Below are 24,503 nucleotides of genomic sequence, written 5' to 3' on the forward strand. Positions count from 1 at the left end.
ATAATAAACGTGACAGTGGTCATTTTAAACCTTTAATTAACAATACTTCTATTGTAGAAATTGATCCATCACTAGTAAATAGTAGGTTTGATGAGTCACAAAATTTAGGTGATTGAGAAGGGAATAGGTGCACCGTGTGTTCTAGCAAAAACAATTCAGATAAAAATGAGAATAGTATTGTTAAAAATTTTAATAAAAGTTTTTATTACAACATTCATTACTGACAGTTATGCTATACGCGATATTCTTTTGAAGAACTGGAACTTATTAACCGCTGACCCTTCACTACACCACAAGTTTGATTTTATTCCATCCATTGTTTATAAAAAAGGAAGAAATTTAAAAAAGTGTTTTGAAAATTCACGAATAATAAGATATGGTAAAATGCACAAATGTGGTAGGTGCAAATATTGTTATGTGTTGGAAACTACTTCCATAAAAATTAATGGATTAGACCTTAGAATCAAAGGGAGATTCAATTACAATACTGACAAAATTGTTTATTGTGCTATATGTTCCATTTGTTCCAATTTTTACATAGGAAAGACAGAACGGAAATTAAAAGATCGTATAGGTGAACATTTCCGGGCTATACGTGATGGTATTGAAACAAATGCTTTAACAAAACATGTTGGCACGCATACATCTCATTCATTTAAATTTATTATTTTGGACACTTTACAATCAGACATACGGGGAAGAGCATGGCAAATAGTGTTGGAAAAAATGGAACTACAATGGCAAATTAGGCTCAATGGGTACAGTTGGCCAGGACTCAATAGTGCGCTTTCAACTGGAAGTATTTTAAGGTTAAAATATTTAGAAAGATAGATAATATATTTTAATAGACATCTATTTATTTATTTCCTTGGTTGGTATCATAATAATATAGACATTAATGGTTTTCATGACACATACATTTTTGATGTACATTTTTTTTTATATTTTATTACCAATACAGAATTTATAAATAGATTTATATAAATTAAATAATATAATATACGTGATAAATTCTTGATATAATAAATGCTTATTTGTATAGTACATTTACTTTATGAGACTGGACATAATTTATGTATTCATGTTTTTTATTTATTTACACAGGATGAACTTTGGTTGTGAAATAAGAGAAGGTTTATATTTTTTAATAAGTTATAGTATACAGTCTGTTCATTATACACTTATTTTATGTTTCACACACGTACTTTTACAGGTACGAATTTAATAATATTTCAATACATTTATTGATCATATATATACACGTATTGTTCATAGCATTTCAGTTATCTCAGTTCAGGATTGTCTGTTTTTTGGAGATTGGTTACTTTAAGAAAGTTGAAATGGACCAATTGCTACAATGTATTGTACCGCTGTGCTTTGGTTTATTTAAATGGCAGGAAATGACGGTATTCTTGTTGGAGAAAGTTTGGCATAGCCAAATGAAAGCGCTTACCACAATTGTTCGTACTACAACTGTTTTTATACTAACTACAACTGTTTTTAAACCACGTTGCAATTCGATTAGGAATCTAATAAAACTTTCTTCAGCCTGTTCGGATTGTTTTTGGTACTTGGTTTTATCAGTGCTCTCATTACACTGGTCGGTCCCCAGAAAGACTGACCCTGGAGACTTATTCTAGACATTTCCCATCTCAACCTATTCCTAAAGGTCCCTACCTTCAGGATGCTGACCCTACCAACTCTCTTTCCTCTCCTGCTCCCCCCAATGGTTCATGGCCACACTAGATATAAAAGGATGCTTACCTTCACATTCCCCATAAAACCAACTTTCAGGAAATACGTGAGGTTTGTGGTGGGCTCATCTCACTTACAATTCTTTGCCCTGCTATTTGGGCTTTTCACTGCACCCAGAGTCTTCATAAAATGTTTGGCACCAGTGATTGCTTATTGCAGGACAAAGGGACTACAGATATTCCATAACCTGGATGACATGCTGATCCAGGCAGGCAGCAAGGAGACGCTCGAGCTACACATCCACATTGTAGTGTCTCTTCTATCCTCCCTGGGATTTTAGTTAGACCTCCCAAAATTGCATCTCCAGCCAACCCAAGTTATTGTCTTCCTCGGGTGCAGAATACGCTCAGACCTCATTGAAGCGTACCTTCCACCCAAAAGGGTGTTATGCTCTTAACCTAATCAGGGGAAAAATGGGCACAGTTCTACTGGGAAGCAATGCTTGATGACCTGCAGGGCTAAAAGGTAGATAGAGGACCTCTCAATTAATTATGAGATGTTCCTTTTAAGAACATTAAAGCTGACCTTCACATAAATGACGAAAAAGTGGAAATGGTTCAAAATACTTTCCTGCACAAACGCTCCCAGAACAGCAGGAGTCTGTTTATTCTGCATTATTGAATTGAAATACCTCAATCAACACCCTCTCAACTTTTATCATCATCATCCCCTTTTTCCCATTTTCTACATGGGGTCGGGGTGTCATGTTAACTGTCACCATGTCTCTTGATTCAGTGTCGCACTTCTGTCTTCAACACTCATGCTTGATGGTCGCACATCTTCATTCATGCAATCCATCCACCTCTTTGCTAGACACCCTTGTTTCTTCTTACCTTCTTCCTGTTTGTCCCAAATCATCTTCACCAGATTAACTTCTGATTTTCTGCATATGCCCAAACTACCATAATCCATTCTCTTTAATCTTTTCTGTAATTGGAGCTACTCTGGCTTCTGCTCATGTCCTCATTTCTTCATCTGTCCCACAGTGTGCATCTTACCACCCTTCTCAGGCATTTCATTTCCATCACATCTAGCTTCCTCATCTGTTCTGCCTTTACTTCCCAGGTTTCTGTACCATACAATACTACCGGTAGCACCACTGTCTTGTACACCTTACTGTTCAGCTTCTTTGGTATTTTTCTGTCATACACTGCACCTGAGACTCTGTCAGTTGGCTACAGCCTTTCTGATTCTACTTTTGACCTTTTCATTCAGACTTCCCTTCTCCTCAACCACTCCTCCCAGATACCTGAAGCTATTAACCTGTTCGACTAAATCCCTTCAATCTCAATTCTCATCATCTTCTGATTTCCCCAATTTGCTACCATTACAACTGTCTTTACGGAGTTTCATCCCATGTGCCTTCAGTTTTGCATTCCATTCCCCTATCCTTTGCTGAAGTTCTTGCTTAGAGTCTGCCTATAATGCCACATGGTCTGCATACAACAGCTTTGCTGATATGTTCCCTCTGACCCGTTTGCTAATATATTCCATCATTAAGTATGAACAGCAGTAGGGTCAGTGCGCTGTACCCCGGTGCACACCCACTCCCACTGGGAATCACTCTGTGAGACTGAACACAGTTCATACTGGAGTCATTGGATCCTTGTACATAACCTGCACTAATACTACTAATGTTTCTGGGACTTCCACAGTACTGCCCAAATCAGCTTTCTTGGGATCTTGTCATGATTTCTCCAAGTCCAGGAATGCCCAGTTGGACTCCATCATCTCTAGCTTCTTCTCAACTATCTGTCTCACTGCAAACATTGGGTCAGTTATGCTGCATCCTGGTCTGAATCAGAACTGCTCATTTTTCATCTTACCTTCTACTACTCTGCATATCCATTTATGAAATACCCTCTCCAAAACTTTCATGTAATGTGACAGGAGTTTGATGCCTCTATAGCAGCCACAGTTGTGGATGCCCCCCCCCCTTTTTTCTTGTACACTGACATGAGTATGCTTATTCTCCAGTCATCTGGGATACACCTTTCTCTACATGTTGTTATGAGTACCCTCAGGAGCCATTTCCCCCCTATCTCACCCATCACTTTTATCATATCTGCTGTGACCTCATCTGAGCCTGCTGCCTTCCCTGACTTGATTTTCCTTAGTGCTATTCTTAATTCTTCTAGGATGGGCTCCTCCTCTTCTCTCATCATAGGCTGTGCATGGGGAAGTTCAGTTTCTGTGAGGTTTTCTTCATTCAGAAACTGCTATAAGTACTCCTTCCATCTACCTTGGTCCTGTGTAATAGTGAGGAAGTTGTTGCCAACATCCTTTATGAAAGGTGTCCGACTGTCTTTTCTTTCTGTATTTGCCTTGCAACCTGGTGAGTTTCTTTGCGACATCGACAGAGTCACTTTCCAGAAGCTGGTAGACTGCCTCCAATGCACTGTTCTTTGCTACTGCAACTACTTTCTTAGCTTATTTGTTAGTTAACCAGAAATCCTTCCTAGCCTGGTCAGTCTTTTCTATCTCCCACATTTTCCTGCACTCCTCTTTTTTTTTTTTTTTGATGACTTCCTGGACGTCTGCATTCCACCCCCAGCTTTCTTATGTACCTTACTTCCATATCTGGCTCGACCACATATTATCTGCTCTGTAGTCTTCACTCATGCTGTTTTGACACATTGCCATTCTTCATCTCCAACTATTTCCTCATCTTGTTGGGGTCCTAGAGCCCGGAGTACTTACTTGAAGTGCAAATTCTTTCCAGTTAACCTCCAAGTCTTCAGTCTGGTCTCTGTTGACCATAGAGCCTTTTCTGACCACTGAGTGCAGCTGATTGTGGCAAGCACTGGTTTATGCTGTGGGCCAATTATGCTTCATGCTGTGGGCCAATTGTTTCACTGGGGATGACTTTGCAATCACTGATTCTACTCTTGTGGTCTTTCTTACTAGCAGGAAATCTACTTTGTTGCACTTTGGCCACTCCTGTATGTGATCTTGTGACACTCTCTCTTTCTGAATCATGTGTTAGCTACTATCAAGCCATTTGCCAGCCAGAAGTCTAGAATGGCCTGTCCTCCTTTATTCCTGTTTTCCCACCCATATGGACCCCGGCAATCCTCGTATCCTGTTCGGTCTGTCCCAATATGAGCATTCAAGCCCCTCTCAACCTTGGAACGAAGACTTTCTCAGTCTGCTTCTGGCAGACTCTGATCCTCCACGAGTACAACCCTCTTTCTCCTGACCTTACCCCTTTATAGTCTCCTCCAGTCTCTCATTCTTCTGTCTTACCATGTCTGGAAAAGAATATACTGCACCGATATTACCAGTTTTCTTTCCCTACTTCCATCTTTAATTCCATAAACAGTTTTGCTTCCTGGCTGCACCCTTACTCAGTTCTTAGTTTGGTGTTTTTCCTCTTCTCTAATCGGACATCTGATTGCATCTTTTAAGCAGACGGCTACTCCACTACCATTTCTCCTTTCTCTGCCAGTCCTGAACAACCTATGTGCAGTCACCTTACTTCACTGCCCATGATTTTGGGATAAAAACAAAACTCATCCACCACCCCCATCTTCCTATCCAGACTCTAGACTACTCATTTTGCACAGTAACACTACTCAGCCATGGCTCAAGTCATCTTTGTTCATTCCTCTGCTACATTCTGCAACTGTTAACTTCTGCCTACTGACTAAATATCTTCCTCCATTTCCATTACTGTGACTTTCCTCCTGCTTTCTATTTTAAAGGTGCAGTCACTCAATAGTACACTTCCATTCCAGTACAGTGAATTGATGTCCTTTCTGGGCCAAGATGGTGCTCGCACAGAACTGGTGCCTCTGCCTGGTCTCCACCCCCAAGTCCTACTACTAACCCTAAACTTTCTTCTATGTCCACTAATATTGCCCCAATCCTACCAGTCATTCCACTCCCTAATCCACTCTTTCCTCTCACTACTGGCTGACGTAGTTAACATTTCTGGGAATGACACCTGCAGTCTCTTTCTTCAGACAGACATCTGCCACCACCATAGCCATGCTTACTACCACCCAGGTTTCCTCTTCTGACTGATGCCTGTGTACACCATATGTCTAGCACTCTTTTAGTGACTGGTCACCACTTCCTACATTTCTGTCCATGTAAGCCCCAAGACTGGCTTTAATGAAATGCTCTATCGCATTTTTCATGCATTTAAACAGCTAATCCCCTTTTGGACCAAGTTTTCCATCACCAAAACGACATTCTCCTTCCCTACACTCTCCTTCCTCTCTTTTGCTTCCTTTCCTATGCCACTGTCCCTATTATGTTTAACATTTCCACCTTAACTATCAAATCTATCTGTCTTTCTTACTGAATGTCTTAGTTGTCTCCTCCATGTGATATACATAAGTGCCACTTCATCAGTCTTTGATATTCCTGCAGGACATCTCCTTCTCTCTGTCTCTTTTGCCTTATACCTTTCCCTGCCCACAACCTTCCTGCTTACCTTGGGGTGTTGTTTCCTGACAGGTCCATCTCAGGCTCTATATCTCATTTACTACTACACCTTACATGTCTTTTTCCACCCTAGCTTCCCTTCCATGGCTGCTTTGCACTTTCTCCCTTCACATTACTCTGTTCACCACACCACACGTGTAGTCCTCTAAATATCTCTATGTTTTCTTGTCTCTGCCTTTCTGCCCTTTAGCTTTCCCATCCCCATTCTGTCTGCTGTCTTCCTGTTGTGACTTTGTCTCCAGTCCCAGTCTATTCTATCATGCCTCGCTAGCTAGCCCTATTATTCTGTGAATTGTCCTGCAGATGTCATATGCCCTCCATCATGTAAAAGCTCCTTAAGACAAATGCTGGAAAATTCTGAGCACCTCACAAATCTCTCATCCCCTTTTCTTGTCCAGCCTGTGCTATTCCTTTCATATCCCATTCTTGGGACTCCTTTTACCTCTAACTTAACTTGCCTTGTTTTCACTGCATTTCTGTAGATGCATCTTTTTGCCTTACTAAACCAGCTCTTATTGGAGAGAAGTGTTGATAATCCAGGGGCATTTGTGCTGACATTCAAAGCCAATATTTGGGCTCTGAAACAAACTTGTCCACTATGTGTGCATCCTATTTCCCACCTTGTCTTCTGATCCATGGTTCAACAGGTACCTATGCTTCATTCAAAGGAAAGGATGTGTTTTTTGAAATATAAACTTATTTTAGATTTCTCTTATTCAGACTACTTCAAACTAATCTCAAAATAGGATGCTTTTCAGTCTAGGGGGTTATAGCCACATCAAACCATCCCAGCTATAATCTTCCAGAGAATTGAAAGGCTGCATTTCCCACATTGCTGGTGGTTCAGAAAGCTCTGTCATCTGAGTGTGGCAGAGTACATTTTTTTTTTGTGGATAAAGGGGCCTTGATAAGGAGCATCCTCTACCTAAATGCATACTTAGAGTAATTTTTCCAACACTGATTAAGAGGAGACCACATTTCAATATTCTTTCTTCTGTGGGCTGGATCCTGGATCTACTACACGAGTCACATCTGGCCTAGACCATCTAGGTCCAGATAGTTTACAAATCATACCATCTTCTCTATGGACAGGAGTATCGACGTCATCACTTAAAGAGGCTTTAATTATATTTATCCTTAAGAAACCTATCCCATTTCTGCATGATCTGGAATACTACCACCTCATCATAAATCTTTTCTGTTTGGGGTAATTAAACTTAGAAAATGGTTTATGTACTGCTTTATTGCACTCTACTTTATTCTTGTCAGTCCAAGTTAACATCTAGACACAACACAAAGACTGCACTCTTGTGGCTTATAAATGACCTCCTAGTGGTATAAGAATACAGATTCCATCATGATCCTCTTCTTGATCTCACTGCAGCACAAAATATGTTGATTATGGGATCCTTGCCAGGTGCCTTCAGACTCCATATGGTTTTTCGTCCATCATCTTGAAGCTTTTGAGACGCACTCAGCAGGCATGTTAAGCCTGTACTCTTCCTCAAGTTACACACCTCACTGCAGAGTGCTGCAGGGCTCAATTTTGGCGGTTCCTGCTGTTCAATGTGTGCATCTTGCCACAATGTAATATTATGGGAATATGCATACAACAGTGTCAAATCAATGTTATCCAACTTCACCTTTCCTTTTCATGCAGTTCAGGAGACCAGTGGGGGTGCCTATCCCACTGTTCCCAAATGTCCCAGGGCACTGTCTTATTAAGGGACTTGCTCATTGTCACACAGCAGAAAAAGAGTCTGAAGGGAATCAAACCCTGGACTGTGGGGTATAGCCCTAATCCTTTGTGTTAACTGCCAGACTCCTTTTCTTAGGAGTATGTGTCTGATTTTTTTCTCACTTGATGACTGGATTACTTCTTTACATACACAAGTATGCTAGTGGTTAAGTCTAATAAGTCTGAAGTAAAGAACCAAAAAATTCACTGAGAGCAGCCAAATGAAGCACGAGCCGAAGCAAAGTTTATTCAAACCAAAAAACAGAGGTACGTGCTGTGATGAACACTGCACAGTAAAATTGGTGTTTTCGTAAAACCTTCGTCAGATACAAAAACAATAATGCCTTAACCTTACTTAAATAATGAACCAATTATGATGTAACCAGGTATGATTGGACAACCAATTAATTAATTGACTCCAATGAGAAAAGACAAAGAAAATAACAATACTTTAAAAAGTAACCAATACTTTAAAATTTAAAAATTTTCATCACAGCACATACCTCTGTTTTTTGGTTTGAATAAACGTTGCTTCGGCTCGTGCTCTATTTGGCTGCTCTGAGTGAATTTTTTGGCTCTTGGTTCTATTTTCACTGACATCCTTTCGGTTATAAGTCTGAAGTGAAGACTACAATTCTTGGGTCTATGTCAAATCTTCGAACGCTGGAAATGTCGAATGTCATATGGATGAGACCATATGATCGACATTTCAAGTGTTCAAAGACTGACTTTTAACGGCACCGTACGGTGCAGAATGAGAGAATTTCCCTTTTGCGCACTGAAGTGCGGTCTCGGAGTTGGTATATTTAAGTAGGGGAGTTGAAGGGGGCTTGCCCCCCTGCTTGCACTGTTACGGTGTGTTTTGCTTTTTTTTTTTTTTTTTTTAATTATTACATATTCGAACTTCCAAATGTCGACCATATTTGACATTTTGGACGTTCGAATATATAACATAGACCCCAATTCTTATATGGTAAGATGAAATTTGTTTTGAGAGTTCAAGATCAGAGTGTTCCTATATAACATTTCCACTTTTAAAGCAACTGTCAGCTGTAGTAAAATCCCCTTACTACCAAATTTCCCAAATCAAACATCGGACGCCTTTTTCCTAACACCAAAAGAAAATCATGTCCTCCTGACCTCAAACCTAGATTACAAAAATGTACTACACTTTGGACTTCCAAGTACTGACCAAGACAAACTTCAGGTAGTTAAAAATGCCACAGCCAAAGTAGTGAGTAGTGAGTGAGACCTCTTCTCTTATATATATATATGGTTCCTGTGATGTGGAACTTCACTGGTTACATACATACATACACATATTTCAAGCATGGGCATTAATGCCCTTCTAGCTTGCCAATATACCAAAACACTTGTTCCCATAATAAATGTCCAGGCTGTTCTTAAAAATATCTAAACTACTACTTGCTTTAATGTAATTTGGTTATCTGTTCCAAGCATCAGCTACTCTGTCAGAGAATCAATTAGTACATGTCTCATTCCTATAGAATCTTCTGCATAGGTTATTTGATGATTCTCTAGTACTTTTTGATAACCCCAAACATTCCCAGAGGTAGTTGTTCCTAAATGCCCTATATATCTGAATAAGATCTCCTCTTAAATATCTGTAAGAGACACTGTACAAGTTCAGATATTTTAGTCTTTCATAACTTAGATTTTCACATCCATGGATGCCCTTGGTATATTTCCGCTGTACTCTTTCCAGTTTATTCATGCTTGTTCTCTTATAGGGTTTCCATATTGTTATTCCATACTCAGGTTTGGGTCTAATGTAACTAACAAACAAGGACTTCATTGTGTTTGATTTTCTAGACTTTATACATCTTTTTATACAACCTATAGTTCTATAACTATCATTAGCCAATTGGTTGATATGATTAAAAAAACTCATAGCTGAATCTACCCATATACCCAGGTCCTTAAATGAGTCTACAGTTTCAATCACTGTGTGCTGTATTAAATATTCACCTTTCAGTTTATGTCTCCCAAATCTCATATGCTTAGTTTTTGATGTATTTATCAAAATATTATTCTCCTGTGCCCAAATGGTCAATTTAGTCAAATTATTTTGCAGACATGCCTCATCTGTAACACTTATAATCACTTTGCCCAATTTCAGGTTGTCAGCATATAGACTGTAGAACACCTCAGATGAAAAAGTAAGGTCTGAAAGATGCAATCTAAACAAGTAAGGGCCTAGGACAGAGCCCTGTGGGACACCTTGACTGTAACCAAGGATTTCACTTGTCCAGTTGGTGTGTGACAGTTGTCATATCCTATTTGTAAGCCATGCAGCTATCCATCTTATCAACAATACATCAATACCTAGTTGTACCAGTTTACTGATCAGTGTTTTGTGCATGACCTTGAAGTTAAATCTATATAAATCACATCACAACACACATTTTCATTCATAGCTATTATATTGTTATAGAACATCATGTTACAGGTGGTAATATATCTATTTTCAACATATGCATGCTGATATATGGTTTCAAGTCCCAACCTATCCAGTTCTGACAATAACTTATCCAGTATTACCTTCTCCATTAATTTTCCACAACATGAAAGCAGACTTAAGGGTCTATATGATTCTGTGCTTGTTCTACTCCCTTTTCCCTTAAATACAGGTTTAATAAGTGCATGTCTCCAATCTTGAGGAATCTCCCCATATTTATATGAACTAGTGAATAATAGATATAATTGTAGTGTAAGTTCTTGCTGAAGTGTTCTCAGGTCATTGTTACTTATTCAGTCTCCTCCCTGTACTTTGTTTGGATCCAGTTTGCACAGTTCTTTTTCAATATAATCTAATTTGATTCCAGTATCTGGGGTTGTCTTCAAGATTTACTTTTTAACTTTTCAGCTTATTTTTTGGCCTGATCCCCTAGTTGACCATCAAGTCCACCCCTTCATGATACCCAATGAACCCATTCATCCCCCATTATGACAGCTTTATGGTCTAAATGTTCCTCAAAGCAAGAGTCAGATAAATCAAAGGCAGGACCCATCATCCATGCATTAGGGGCACTAGATTTTTTTGTACTTTTAGTCTTGCCGTACTCTGTACATGCTCAAGGCATTCCACAAGTTAGGCATGCAATGGACTTCCATGACTGATGCTCATATGCCTCCTGTGTGGTCCCACTCACCTTATTTTACCCCCCCCCATACAATCCCAGGAATTCTACCCTAAACAGCATGCTTGAAAGTATGATCCCCACCCTCTCAACCTGAAGGCAGGCAAGTAAGCTAAGCATCTTGTCTCTGCTGCCCCTTGCCAACTCCAAGTGCCAAACCTGGTAAACTAACACTGGTCTTGTGGGTTGTACTCAGGGCTTTATCCCTATACAACAGAACTGGCATCTTACCTTGTTTCTAATGTACTGTGCCTTTCACAAGCTGGGTCCAGCCAATTTATAAGAAATTCCAACAGCCTTTGTTTCAACCCATTCTGTCACTCAGAGGGAAATACAGGTTCTCAGAATACATCTAGAAACATCAGGCAGGCAATCTTTCACCTGTCTGGCACATTACTGTGAAACTTACCATCATCCTAGCTGAGAACTCGTGACTCTATGGCCTCTTCTAGGAAACCTCTTAAGAAATACTTGCAGTCATATGGACACTTTACCTTATACTGCAAATGTTTTAACCAGCTTCTTGTGTTTAGTGTTTGGTTAAATCCATCCATTTATGGTCACTGGCTATGTATTACTTCAGATTGTCACAAACTGCATATTAAATGTTACACCAGTTTTTAGTGCCCTAATTAAAAAGCTACTTAAAAAACAAACAGCTGGGAAGTTACCAAGAAAAGAAATAGCACAAAGCAAAGGAGTCTCCAGAGCCAGAACAATAATTTCCCCAGTTAAAGACCTCAAACTGAAATCACAAGGACTGACCTCCAGAGGGAAACTTTTTTTTTTTTCATTTTATAAAGTTTTGGCATTAGGCACCACTTTTGATACCATTCTGGTACTGAAACCACATGCCCTTCTGCTGCTAAAGTTCCCATAATAGCCAGTTGACGCCAGAGATACTAAGGAGAACAATGGAACCATGGCAGCCACTGCAGTATGGGGAAAAAGACCACCATCAGTCTCACTCAAAAACATGCTTAGGCCCCTCCCCCCAGCCATGCTCACCCTCTCCTGTGCAACACATGATGTCAGATCTGTTGCTTCTAACTTTTTTTTTTATTTTAAGACTTGAAGATCCTGTATGTTTCTTTTCTTTCAAATATTCCCCACTTCAAATACTTAGTTTCAGTAACATTTTTGAGTGCCACAAGGGGAAACTCTAATAGTTGAAAGTAGATATTAAATCAATTCATTTCTTATGCTCCTAAGAATTCTGCACATTTTCTACTTTCCAGCTAAAGTTCTCTTGCAAATTTAGAGCAATGTTCACAGTTATTTAAGATGTGAATTGCTCCCAAACAAAAGGCTCTGTATATAGAAGTTTTTAGGAGGATCCTGATAACCACTAAAGTACTTGTTGATAATTTTCTTTTTGCGACATAATTACTAACTGCATTAAACTACAGAATATCAACTTCGGGCCAACTCTGTGATAAACAAGAATAGTCATGGCTACAAAACAGACAACCTGAATTCCATTAATAGCTCAGGCACTGGGTGAGAAAAGATGAGAGTCAATGAATGGCTAACATCAGCTTACCCACCTGGAGTAGGGGGGGGGGGGGAGGCATTCTAGTCGACTGCAGTACCAACGTCTACAGATAATAGTGGTGTACAACATGTACCACACAAGCTGGTGACATGAGTTCACCCTACCAAACCATGATCACACAACAGCCTTCATGAGTTGCAGGGAAATGTACTGCAGATCTTCACATATCTAAGTGTGCACATCAGTACATGCATCAGCTGCTGGGGCGGGGGCAAGCACCCTGACAGCTGCTTAGATGAACATCTCCCCCAGTCTGTTCTCTTCCACAGGGAATGAAAGGACTAACCAGTACTGGGAGAGGTGATTCCTAGCAGAAAGCAAGATCACAAAATAAAAAGAGTTATAATATACACACACAAAGTCTGTTCTCAGCAATAAGACCGAGTCCTAAGACTAATAGCTAACTGTAGGTTTCATTTGGGGAGCAAAAAAGAAAAACAGGAACCTCCTCTAATGACTGGCTGTGGCTAGGAACATCATTACACCACACTCAAAGCATTGTTAGACTATTTAAAGCCTTGGAACTAATACATTCCTCAATTAACTCCTATAAATATGTGCAATTACTATAGCAATCATCACTGTGATGAACACTGCTAAGGGAATTACTGCTCATTTTTGCTTCATTCTAGGTGCTTATACAACATTACAGAATGTCAGGCTCTGATGCTACTGGTTATAATTTACACAGCAAAAATCATGTTTGAGCTAAAATACCATCACCTGGTTCAAATTCTGAACATTTGTTTATTAACCTACTTTTTCATCATAAAAGGAGGGAAAACATTCTGCAGTCTAGCATTCCCTTCTCAATCATAGAAAATACTTAAATTTATCTGGACTGTGAGCATTTTCCAAATAAAATGCAAGCTCTACTATATGTAACTAACACAAAATAAAACATCAGTTTAAGAGAAAGAAAAATTGTGAAACCCCAAATGAGTCCACAGCACTATGCTCTTGAGTGGCAGTAAACAATACCTACTTTTTCATCTTTTTAGCATTGTATTTGACTTGATAGGCTGTTTGAATCAACTTGTCTGGGCCACTCTCAAACTGATAAGGAATGACTTTTTGAAAATGCTAAAAATGCAAACAAAACAAGAAAGAAATATCAGTACTGATGAAATAAATAAAACAAGGAATGCATACAAATCAATAAAAATGTTTTTTTCTTCAGACTTACCTGCAACATTCCTTCCATGTCAAGCTGCATTAATTCCACCTGATTCATCTGCAGAATTGCAAATCCTATTCGAAACACTACTTCTAGACCCTGTCACAAACATTAAGAATAGAAGAACATAAAATCTGTGCTGGGCAAAGAAATAAACACCAAAACTTTAATGTTTCTCTAGAAAAAAAATGTCTTTCTAATAGCAATACCCAACTCAGTTTTAAGGTGCTCCTGATTAATTTCATACTGACTGAAATAAAAGACCTGGTCACAAAGCTCAGGGACAAACATATGTCCAAGCATAAGTGGTAAACCCAAAATAACAGCATCTTAAGAAAATTATGACACAGCGGTAATGAAGAACACTGGACTGTCCATAAGTCACAGTCATGAATGCAGTACTGGGTTCTCTTATGTCAGTTCAAAGGGTGGTCTTAGTCATGCATGAAACTTTTTTGTTTTTTTTTTAAATCACAAAGTTAATAGCACAGGTTTTACATCACCATGCACTTTCTGAGTAAGAAGAATGAAGCTCTAATATCTGTCACTGGTGTTTCAGTAAATCACATACAGTCACACAATTTACTAAGGAAAGGAGAAAATATAAAGTGACACAATCAAGGAAATTAAACAGTTAAACAGAACAGGTTTTGCATTAACATACTTTTATGAAACTAAACAAATAATAAGTATAAAACTCTAATGTCTGATATTATTGACCCACTACAATCAGCGATTTACTTAAGTAAACATTTTATGAGGGACATGTATAATACAAAATTGTAGTTGTCCTGCAAAATTATACAGTCATACAAATGTTTTAGCACTTCAGATAATGCCTCTGTGATTTTTTTTGTTAACGTTAAGAAATAAAATTTAGAATGTTAGGGCTATGCTACTGCTGTAAAATTCTGAGCACTAGACACACACACACACACACACACACACACACACACACACACACACACACACACACACACGAGGTCCAGTTTTCTCCATCATTGCAGATGACGTTACAGTGTTCTAAGAGAAACTGTTTACTCACAGACCTTATTATACACCAAGTTTCCTCAGTTAATTATTTTAACTGTGTGCTAATAATTTTATTTGCACTACAGACACTCATAGCTTTTGATAAGGTCTGGTCTGTTTCTGTTAACAGCCTGCCCAGAGTTTCCTTGTTTATAACACAAAATATTTTGCCTCTTAGTGATTTATGAAATTCACCAAATTCAGTCTTTGGCTCTATTCTTCAGATTAATAACATGAACCATCAACAGTTCCTGCAGGGCCTTGTGACTTTATATAAACAAATGGTGAATAAATGGCAAGCTCATACTAATTTCTCAATGACTTCTGAACTTCTCATCTTATTGGTTATTCTCCTTCACCTATACAACTAAACAATTAAAAAAAAACAAAAAAAAACTTTAAGACTTCTTCTCCAGTAGGCAGCAGTGTAGCACAATGCACCTTTTGTACCATCTTCACTATTCTACTCACAGTGAGGAACACAACAATTTCTGAATCCAAAACTTCTGTTTTTGCTAACCAAATTTCTGAGTCACAATCCACCTCTTTTTTTTGCTAAGTTTTCATGCAGTAATTTGGTGCACTTTTTCCACAATGAATTACATTTTAGTATGCTCAAACACACACGAAAAACTCAAAAACAAATGCATTTCTTCACTCATGCAGACACACTTCTCAAAGACTGCAAATATTTCCTCACTTATGACACATTGTGGCATGTGGGCGTTTGTCAGGATGGTTGAATAACCAGCACAGACAATAAGGATGTATTACTAACCTCCAATAGGTGTTTAATCAAAAGGAATGCTAAAAGCAGTACCACAAGACAAGCATCAACAGAATTCCTGGTGGTTGTAGTTGGTACAAACACAAACTCTTACAAGGAAATGCACTTTTTCACTTCTGCAAACCCAGTTCTCTGTGTGGTGTTTAATTAAAATGAATGCTAGCAGATGTATCTCATGAGATGCAGCTTCCAGTACCCTAGGTTATTAGCATTTACAGTTCTATACCCCATATAATGCATAGACATAAAAAATAGCATGCAGTCACCATTTTTGGTCCATTACCCATAAGGAGAAGGGTGGGTGAATCAGGTGCAATGCCAGTGAAGTGGCAGGCAAGCTGAGGTAGATTAGGATGGATTTGACACAGACAAGAGAAATTTGTTGTGGTATATGGAATGTCAACCTCACTGCTGGGGATGGACGCAGTGCCTGAGTGCGTCCAAATTGTACTAGTTACAGATGAACTTCTATAGATTTGATTCAGAAACCAGACTTATTGATGTGGGTTATTTTCTCTTCTTGTCTGAGATTTCTTCATACGAAAGGTTCAGTATGACGGTACAGAAACTCACCAACTCCTAGAAGGGTGCTATACAACTTTGTGCCAGAGGATGACGCAGTTATCTCAATGCAAATGAAAACTACAAAAAGGAAAACTGAAAGTTATGTACCTACCATGACAGCTTTGGATAAAAAGGTCCATCCTTGTCAGCACCAAGAGAATTACAGCTTTCCAAGCTACTAAACCTTACTCATTTTTTTTGCTCAATGTTCTTCAAAACCAACATTGTTTCCATATTTCACTAATGAAAAAAAGAGGACGAAACTATAATGACCTCTTGACCACATCAGAAAAAGGGAAAGGGGATGACAGGTGGGTAAAATGATGAAGATGAACCCGATTATCCAGATCTAGCATTACAGTATGTAAACATTTGTTACCAGGTATGAGCAAGCCTATTCTTGCCAAAAGCAGGACAGAGACACAAGCTTATATTCCAGTATTGGTCACCTTCATGAAAGCATACATATGATCACTGTGGCTCCAAAGGAAGATCTAGGTTTAAAGACCACATCCAGCTTATAGTGTCTTATGCAAGTATTCAGTGAAGCCTAAAAAGATATCGCACACATTTCATTTAAAGATGCATTCCTAAAAACGCCTGAAAAGTAACCACTGGACAGCGTGAGTCATCTCAAACTTGTGAAAGCAGCAAAAACTTAATTCAGTTAACTATCTGGCTAGTATGACTTTAAAAATCTTAGAATCCAACTGTTTTGTGAGAAAAGGTTCCAAATAATTTGAAGCTCTTCCTACAGACATGGCAATGTCGACAAAATCTGAGTTGTCTGGACATCCATAAAATGGAAAAAAGTATTATTCTATAGTAAATCAGCTTGAAAATAAGGTTTGTTACAATGGCTACAATACACAAACAGATTTATTTTTAAGAAAACCATTGCTATGAAAAACAAGGTATGGAGAGTTAACACACTGTCTTGAAACGCCTCTAGCTGAGGCAGCAGTCACTAAACTGTACATCTACAATGACAGAATTTTTACATTGGCGGCTGCAAGAACAACAATGTTCTGTTCTTTCAACACAAATTAAAAATCCCATAGAGGGTCAGGATCACTGAAAGTAGTAGTCTAATTAGAACTGTACCTTTAAGAAAAGATGGATATACTTTTAAAGGTGTTAATGACAAAGAGTTGAACTTTGGTACAAAAGAAAATGTGGTTAGTCAAACTGAGTGGAAATCTGAATAGCACTTGCCAGATGGATAAGTCAAGCAGGGATCTCAGGCACCCAAGACAAAGGCTTCTGCAGAAGATAAGGCCAAAGCAAGGAAAACCATACCATCAAGGCCAAAATGGGGATATAAGGACTTTAGATTTGTTCTATTTGAATTCCTGAATTAATTTAACAATAGGAAAGCAAGAAAAGCATAAAAAGAACAGGAGGACATTTCTTACTGACAGCATCCTTGGGATGTTCCCTAGAGAAAGGACAAGGGAAATAAGTTGCTGCACTTGGTGATAGTCAGGGATGCAGGGAGGTTGCAACAAGGCTGTGCTCAGTGATGAAACAACTTCCACACCACTGACATACTGAGGGATCACTTGGGAGGTACCAGTAAGCACTGTCCGAGTCTGACAGCCACAAAACTGGCTTCCTCAAGAATACGGATGGCAACAAGAAAGTGGTTTGTTGATTACAGACCATTCTTATACGCTCACTGCTTCCTGAATGAGAGCATAGGAGCTATGTCCACCCTATTGCACATAATATCAATGCACTACTATAAGCACTCTCTTGTAAAACTTTCCAACGTTTTTTTTTTTCATTATATTGGAAAAAGTCAGCCTTAACATTAGGGGTGGTGCTAGGCAGGACAGATTAGAACTTAGGGAACTCTACTGGCAATTAAAATTAGATGCCAACCACATCCCAGGTAAATTACTGTTTCTTTAGTTGCTGTATTACAACAAAAGGCTGAGAAACTTTAGTATTTTCATGTTTTTTTAAGTTTTCATGAGTTTTACATGACAGCTGTTTTAAGAGTATTTTTCTTGTTCAATATATGGTTTTGTGTTTTAAAAAATGTCTTAGTAATTTGGTATTAAATGTCCACTTTTTAATTGATTTGTTTTGGATTAATCAAGTAATTATGATGTAATTCAGTTTTTAGTATTTAAAAGCTTGAATAACTACAATGGGCATTCCGTTATGAGGAATGAACATGCACACTGTAGTGAGGTTTTAAGTGCTTAAAAAACAAGTGTTGTCATTCTTTGTGAATAAATCTTACTGATTTTGAATTTGTGTGACTTGTTATTCAGACTTCCTTACTGGAGTCAGGGCTAGTATATTTCTTGGAGTAAGAATTTTGTTTTTTCAACAAGTAAATGTCCCAACATGTCAGTTCTGCCCACCGTTGGGTTATTCACAGACAAAATACAAGTCTAAAAAACTACCATATGAATATAATAAGACTAGGCTTCTTGGGATCCTTGCAGATAAACAGCCTAGTAACACAACTTATAAACCTATAAGGATACTGAAGGGATGGAAGAAGTTACTGCAAGTAAAAAGTACAGTTGTGTACACTTACCATAAATGTAGATGCTCGAGTGTATTCACTGTTGCAGTCATCACACTTGGGTTATCTGCCTGCAGGTAGCCCTCAGTCAGCCCGAATACCAGAGACTTAGTATTTCTGCATTGGATGCTCTCTCCAGGACTGACGTCAGGTCGTCAGAGGTATAAAAACAAGCAGCCAATGCCATTACATCAGTTTTTCTTGCCCCAAATGTAAGGAGCCCCCCAAATAGGGAGCTAGGTTATGGTGGGGAAAACACCACCAGTAAAAAGTAAATACCAATACCCCAGAAGGGGTTAGTAATAGCCATAGATAGAAAGAGAGAGAGAGAGAGAAAACCAGGGGGCTGGAGGGAGGGAAACCAGGACTGCAACAGTGAATACACTTGAACATCTACATTTATTAGCACAACAAACTTCGGACTCACCACGACCAGTAATAGAAAAACTGTAAAGAACTTTATTGAACGGTAAGCGCTTTCGCGTATCTCCTGATACGCTTCCTCAGACCATAAACATTAAGAAAAAAGCTTATGGTTATATAGTCAGTAGCAGCCTCATAATTCAATGCATCAATTAATCAATTATACAATTATGCAATTACAATCATCAATAAATCAAATCAAAAGAATCTTGAAGCTTTTTTCATTCACTTCACAAGTAGATTACTGAAGCTAGATTCTTAACTACATAAACTTACTTTTACTGTCAACTATCATGTTTTTAAAACACAGTATATTTCATTCAATAAAAGGTTCGATGCAATATAAAAATACATTATTGTATAAGATAAAAACTTCTTAAAATTACTAAAGATTAGAAAATATGTAGATAAATGTGCATACGCAAACAAATAAATGAATATTTAAACATAAATAGAAAAAAACTTCTAATAAAGACCCAATGAGCTATTAACTATTGCTATATGACTTTTTTACAAAATATAAATGACATTTAACAAAGTCATATTTCTCATTTCTAGATCCTAAATAATAATATACCAAAAAGTTTATGTAAATAGAAATAAAAATAAAAATGAAAATAAACAAGTGCTAATCATAAAATTAATAATACCTTAATACATATATTACATTATAAATTATGAATTATATAAAGAGCAAGAGTTTGTACATCCAGAGATGGTTTATTCTTTTAAACCTAGATTTCAAGCTACATGTGATTCCTCGGGTCTAATATATCTAGCTACCTGTGAACAGTGTTCAGCGTTTTATATAGGCTTGACCAAGAGGAAGCTGAAAAATAGAATTTATAATCACCAATATGACATTAAGAATAAAAATGAATTGAATGCTCTAGCTAAACATGTCCAATTTTTCCCTAACCACTCTTTTGTGTTTAGGGTGTTACAAATTGTAGAACCAAACACTAGAGGTGGTGATTATATGAATTTTCTAGAATTAAAGGAGCTAAAATGGATTTTTAGACTTAAGGGACACTATTCTCCTGGTTTGAATGCACACGTCTCATTAAGGTCTTTCCTTAATACACGCAGATGAATTGATGGATAATTCTAATTTTTTTAATCTCCATAATATTTATTATAAATAAGATAAATTAATAAGTTTTCCTCTTTTTGGATAGGTTTTGACATTTAGTATTTAATTCATAATTTATTTACAGTTTTTTTATTTACACTTTACAGTTTTTCTATTACTGGTCGTGGTGAGTCCGAAGTTTGTTGTGCTAATATTTCGTTCAGTTATTGTAACCAAGGACTCTTTAGTTGGAGTGGTTCATATCCTTTTTGCACATCTACATTTATGGTAAGTGTACACAACTGTACTATATTCTTTGTGTTTCACTGTTGCAGTAATCACACTTGGGTGGATTCCCAAAGCTGAAGAAGGGTGGAGGCAGTCAAGAAGAGTTAGGGCTGGCTAGTATATGCCTTGCAGGACTGCTGTAGCAAATCCTGCCCTGGATTTGGAAAAGATATGCAGGTGGTAATGCTTGGTGAAGGTGTGTACAGAACTCCAGGTAGCAGCCTCCAAGATGTCCCTGGTAGGGACTCCCCTGAGAAATGCTGTAGCGGTAGATGTTGCCCAAGTGGAATGTGTTCTGACCCCCTGAGGGGCTGGTTTCCCATGGTGCTTGTAGCAGAAATGGATGCAGTGTTTTATCCATTTGGAAATAGTTTGTTTTGAAATGGCCTTGGCCTCTGCCCCTGTTGCAAAGCTGACTAGTAACTGGTCAGATTTTCTGAAAGGCTTAGTCACCTATCGAGGTAGAATCTGAGCTGTCTGTGCACATCCAAGGAGTGCAGGATCCTTTCCCCTTTATTTTGAAGATTAGGGAAGAAGGTTGGCAAATGGGATGGATTGATTGAGAGCCACTCTGGACACCACTTTAGACATAAAGGAAGGGTTAGTCCCGAGGGAAACCCGGTCAGCATGGAAAATAATGAAGGGTTCCACAGCCATCAGTGCTTGTAGCTCAGACACTCTTCTAGCTGAAGTGATGGCTAGAAGCAAGGCTGTTTTCCAAGAGAGGAATTTTAACTCTGCTGATGCAGTAGGTTCAAGGGGGGGGGGGTGAGCTTTACCAGTACAAAGTTAAGGTCCCAAGCAGGGGTGGGTGCTCTCCTTGGTGGCCTTAAGTTGTTTGCCCCTCTCAGGAACTGTTTGATAAGAGGGTGCGAGAAGAGAGGTGGCTCAGTGTTGTAATGAGCAGAAATAGCTGAGGCATGTATCTTAATGGAGGAGAAGGACAGGCCTTTGTGGAGTAGATCTGCTAAGCAATCCAGGATAAGAGACAGAGAGGGCAGTGTTGTGTCCTCTCCTTTAGATTGAATCCATGAGCAGAACCTTTTCCACTTATCAGCATAGAATTTTCTTGTACTGGGTCTTCTGGCTTCAAGAATGCCATCCAGCACCTGTTTGATTAAGGTCGCTGGGAGAGAATTCAAGGAATAAACCAGGCTGCAAGATTTAGGGTTTGCAGTTGTGGATGCCGAATCTGTCCCTCCTGCTGAGAGAGGAGGGTTGGATTCTTTTGTAGGTGCCAGGGTGGCATCCATGTCAGTCTGCGCAAGATGGGTACCAGTGCTGGTGTGGCCAGTCTAGGGCAATCAGAATTGTCCTTGGTCTGTCCTGTTTTATCTTGAGTAATACTCTTGAAAGGAGAGGCAGAGGGGGGTAGGCATAGATTGAGAGATTTACCCACAGAAAAGATAGGGCATCCACTTTCCAGGCCCTCCTGGTGCAGAATTTGCTGAGCTGGTGGTTGAAGGGGTAGGCAAAGAGATCCACCTCTGGGGTCACCCATTTCTGGATCAGAAGGTTGAAGGTGCTGTGCTCCAATTGCCACTCATGTGGGTCTAGGAGATTTCTGCTTATGTTGTCTGCCAGTCAGTTTTGTTTGCCTGGCAGGAATTGAGCTTGCAGATGGACTTGAATGTCCAAGGCCATGTTCTGCAGGGGCATGACTGGCTAGCCTGCAGAGTGGATAGGAATTGGTTTGCCCCTGCTTATTGATGTACCACATAACTGTGGTGTTGTCTGTTTTTATTAGCAGCTGTCCTGGAAAGATTAGGGATCTGAAAGCTGTTGGGGCATGCTGTACAGCTAGCATCTCTTTTTGGTTGATGTGCAGATGAATTTGAATTGGGCTCCAGTGGCCCTGAATACATAATCCATCCATGTGTGCCCCTCATGCATAGTCTTGATGCATTGGTGGTTAGGGTCTGGGAGGCTTGGGGTTGAGTAAATGGCAGTCCCTTGTTGTGGTTGCAGCCTTCTGCCCACCAGAGGAACTCTGTCCTTAGATAGGGTATGATATGAATGACTGTTTCCAGGTCCTGAGAATGTCGGTACCAAAGACTTTTTAAGTACCATTGGAGTTTCCGCATATGCAGTCTTGCATATGGAATCAGCAGTATACATGAGGCCATGAACCCCTAGGCTTGCAGTATTTTTCTTGCAGATAGCCAGGTTCTGGTGGCCATTTGTTTGAAGTATTCTGTCGGATAGACTTGTTTTTCTGAGGTGAGGAATGCAATCTGGGAAGCTGTGTCCAAGCCTTTTTCCCCAGGAATACAATCTTTTGACTGTGTACCAGTTTTGATTTATTTTCGTTGATGGTGTGCCCCAAGGAAGTGAGAAGGTTTTTCACCAATGTCTGGTGCTGTAGCAGCAATTCCTGACTGTCCGCCTGAATCAGGCAGTCGTCCAAGTACAGATAAATTTGGATATTCTCTGCCTACAGTATACAATGGCTGGAGCCAGGCATTTTGTGAATACTGTGGGCGCAGTAGATAACCCAAAGGGAAGTGCAGAAAACTGATCATTCATAGACCCTGCGCTGAAACGTAGATACTTCCTGCATGATTCCCTTATGGGGACATGCAGATAGGCTTCTTTTAAGTCTAGGGTGACTAACCAGGCATCCTTGGCTACCATAGGAAGAAGCTGTTGCAGGCATTTTGAATTTTGGTACCACTAGGAAGGTGTTGAGAATGGAAAGATCCAGGATTGGGCACCAAGAGCCCTCTTTCCTGGGTACCAGAAGCAAGGGAGCCCGCAGGATTTTTTGCAGGGGGGTGCAAACCCAGAGCCCCACCCACATAGCTCACCCCGCCCCCTGCCAACACAGCCCCGCCCAAGTCCACCCACCCAAGCCCCGCCCACACAGCCATTCCAGTGTCCCATTACTTGGCTATTTCTCCCCATTTACTGTAGACACTGTTCAAATCTGTGTGCATACTGTTTTATGCTTTAGTTCTACAATGATTACAGGCAGTTGGATTTAATTTACAACTTTTATTTCAAACATTATAGCCCAAACACTGAGACATTTACTAAACCTAAACAAAGGTCTTACAATGAAAACAGACTTGGCATTAAAGCTTCTCTACTTTTGAAACTCACATTCAATGAAACAGCATTGACACCCACATTCAAAGAAAATGCATCTGGCCAGTGGCAGGTTATTTACCTTTGAACTGTTTTCAAGCAATAGGCTCCTTGCACACCGTTAGGGCCATGCAAAAGTTATTTGATTTACCTGATTGTATTAATTATAATATATAATTGAATTATATCCCTTGTATTATACAGCAGCACTTGTTTGAGTGACTCTGCTGAAGTAAAAGTAATCTGAATAATTCCACATTAAAGATATCTGAAACTAATGAAGATGTTGTTGCTAGAAAACAACTGTATATTTCAGTGTTTCATCTACAAATTCAGTGCCTGTTGCCGTCAAAGAATAAATTGCCTATGTTAAATTAAAAAATGGTAAGCTGGTATATTGCAATAGAAAATGGATGACAAGCTGAAAAACAGGTTCATAGTTATTAGGCATCTCATCCAAAGGAGGACATCCTGAGGACTGCAGCATACAAATGTATATGCTGTAGGAATAGAACCTCAAGCCTTTACATTAAGATGCAAGTATTCTACTTGTGGTGCTACTAACATAGCTTTAAAACTTTATACCACAATAGAGATACCATTTGCTAAACAAAACAGTTGCACATTGTAAATAGACTTGGCATGAGCAGCAGTGAACTTAGCTTCCCTTAAAACTCAGAGTTCCTTGAAAATGCACTTGAAAATTCCACCTGTTAACTCTAACTTGGGCATTTCACTTTCTCACAAACATACCACACCCCTCAAGGCCTCAACCTTAGTGCAAGAAATCTGGACAAAGCCTAAAATAAATAGGGACAGATTATAAATATGGCTCTCAGAAACTTAGAAAATTGCAAGAGTAACAGGATT

The 24,503-nt window shown here is 39.1% G+C and overlaps 1 protein-coding gene across 2 annotated transcripts in view; it reads right to left on the reverse strand.

Annotated features, from left to right (window-relative positions):
• Positions 1 to 24,503, reverse strand: part of EVI5 (ecotropic viral integration site 5) — a gene marked incomplete in the record, with an annotated part of 2,059,651 nt that overhangs the window by 1,322,847 nt on the left and 712,301 nt on the right. For both annotated transcript variants that reach the window (XM_044085676.1, XM_044085675.1), the window contains 2 exon segments: positions 13,647 to 13,744; positions 13,848 to 13,937. In XM_044085676.1, the coding sequence (XP_043941611.1) occupies positions 13,647 to 13,744; positions 13,848 to 13,937 (188 nt within the window).

Source organism: Protopterus annectens, chromosome 10.part0, assembly GCF_019279795.1.
Source record: "Protopterus annectens isolate FY-2018-M chromosome 10.part0, PAN1.0, whole genome shotgun sequence".
In the NCBI taxonomy this organism is placed as follows: Eukaryota; Metazoa; Chordata; order Ceratodontiformes; family Protopteridae; genus Protopterus; species Protopterus annectens.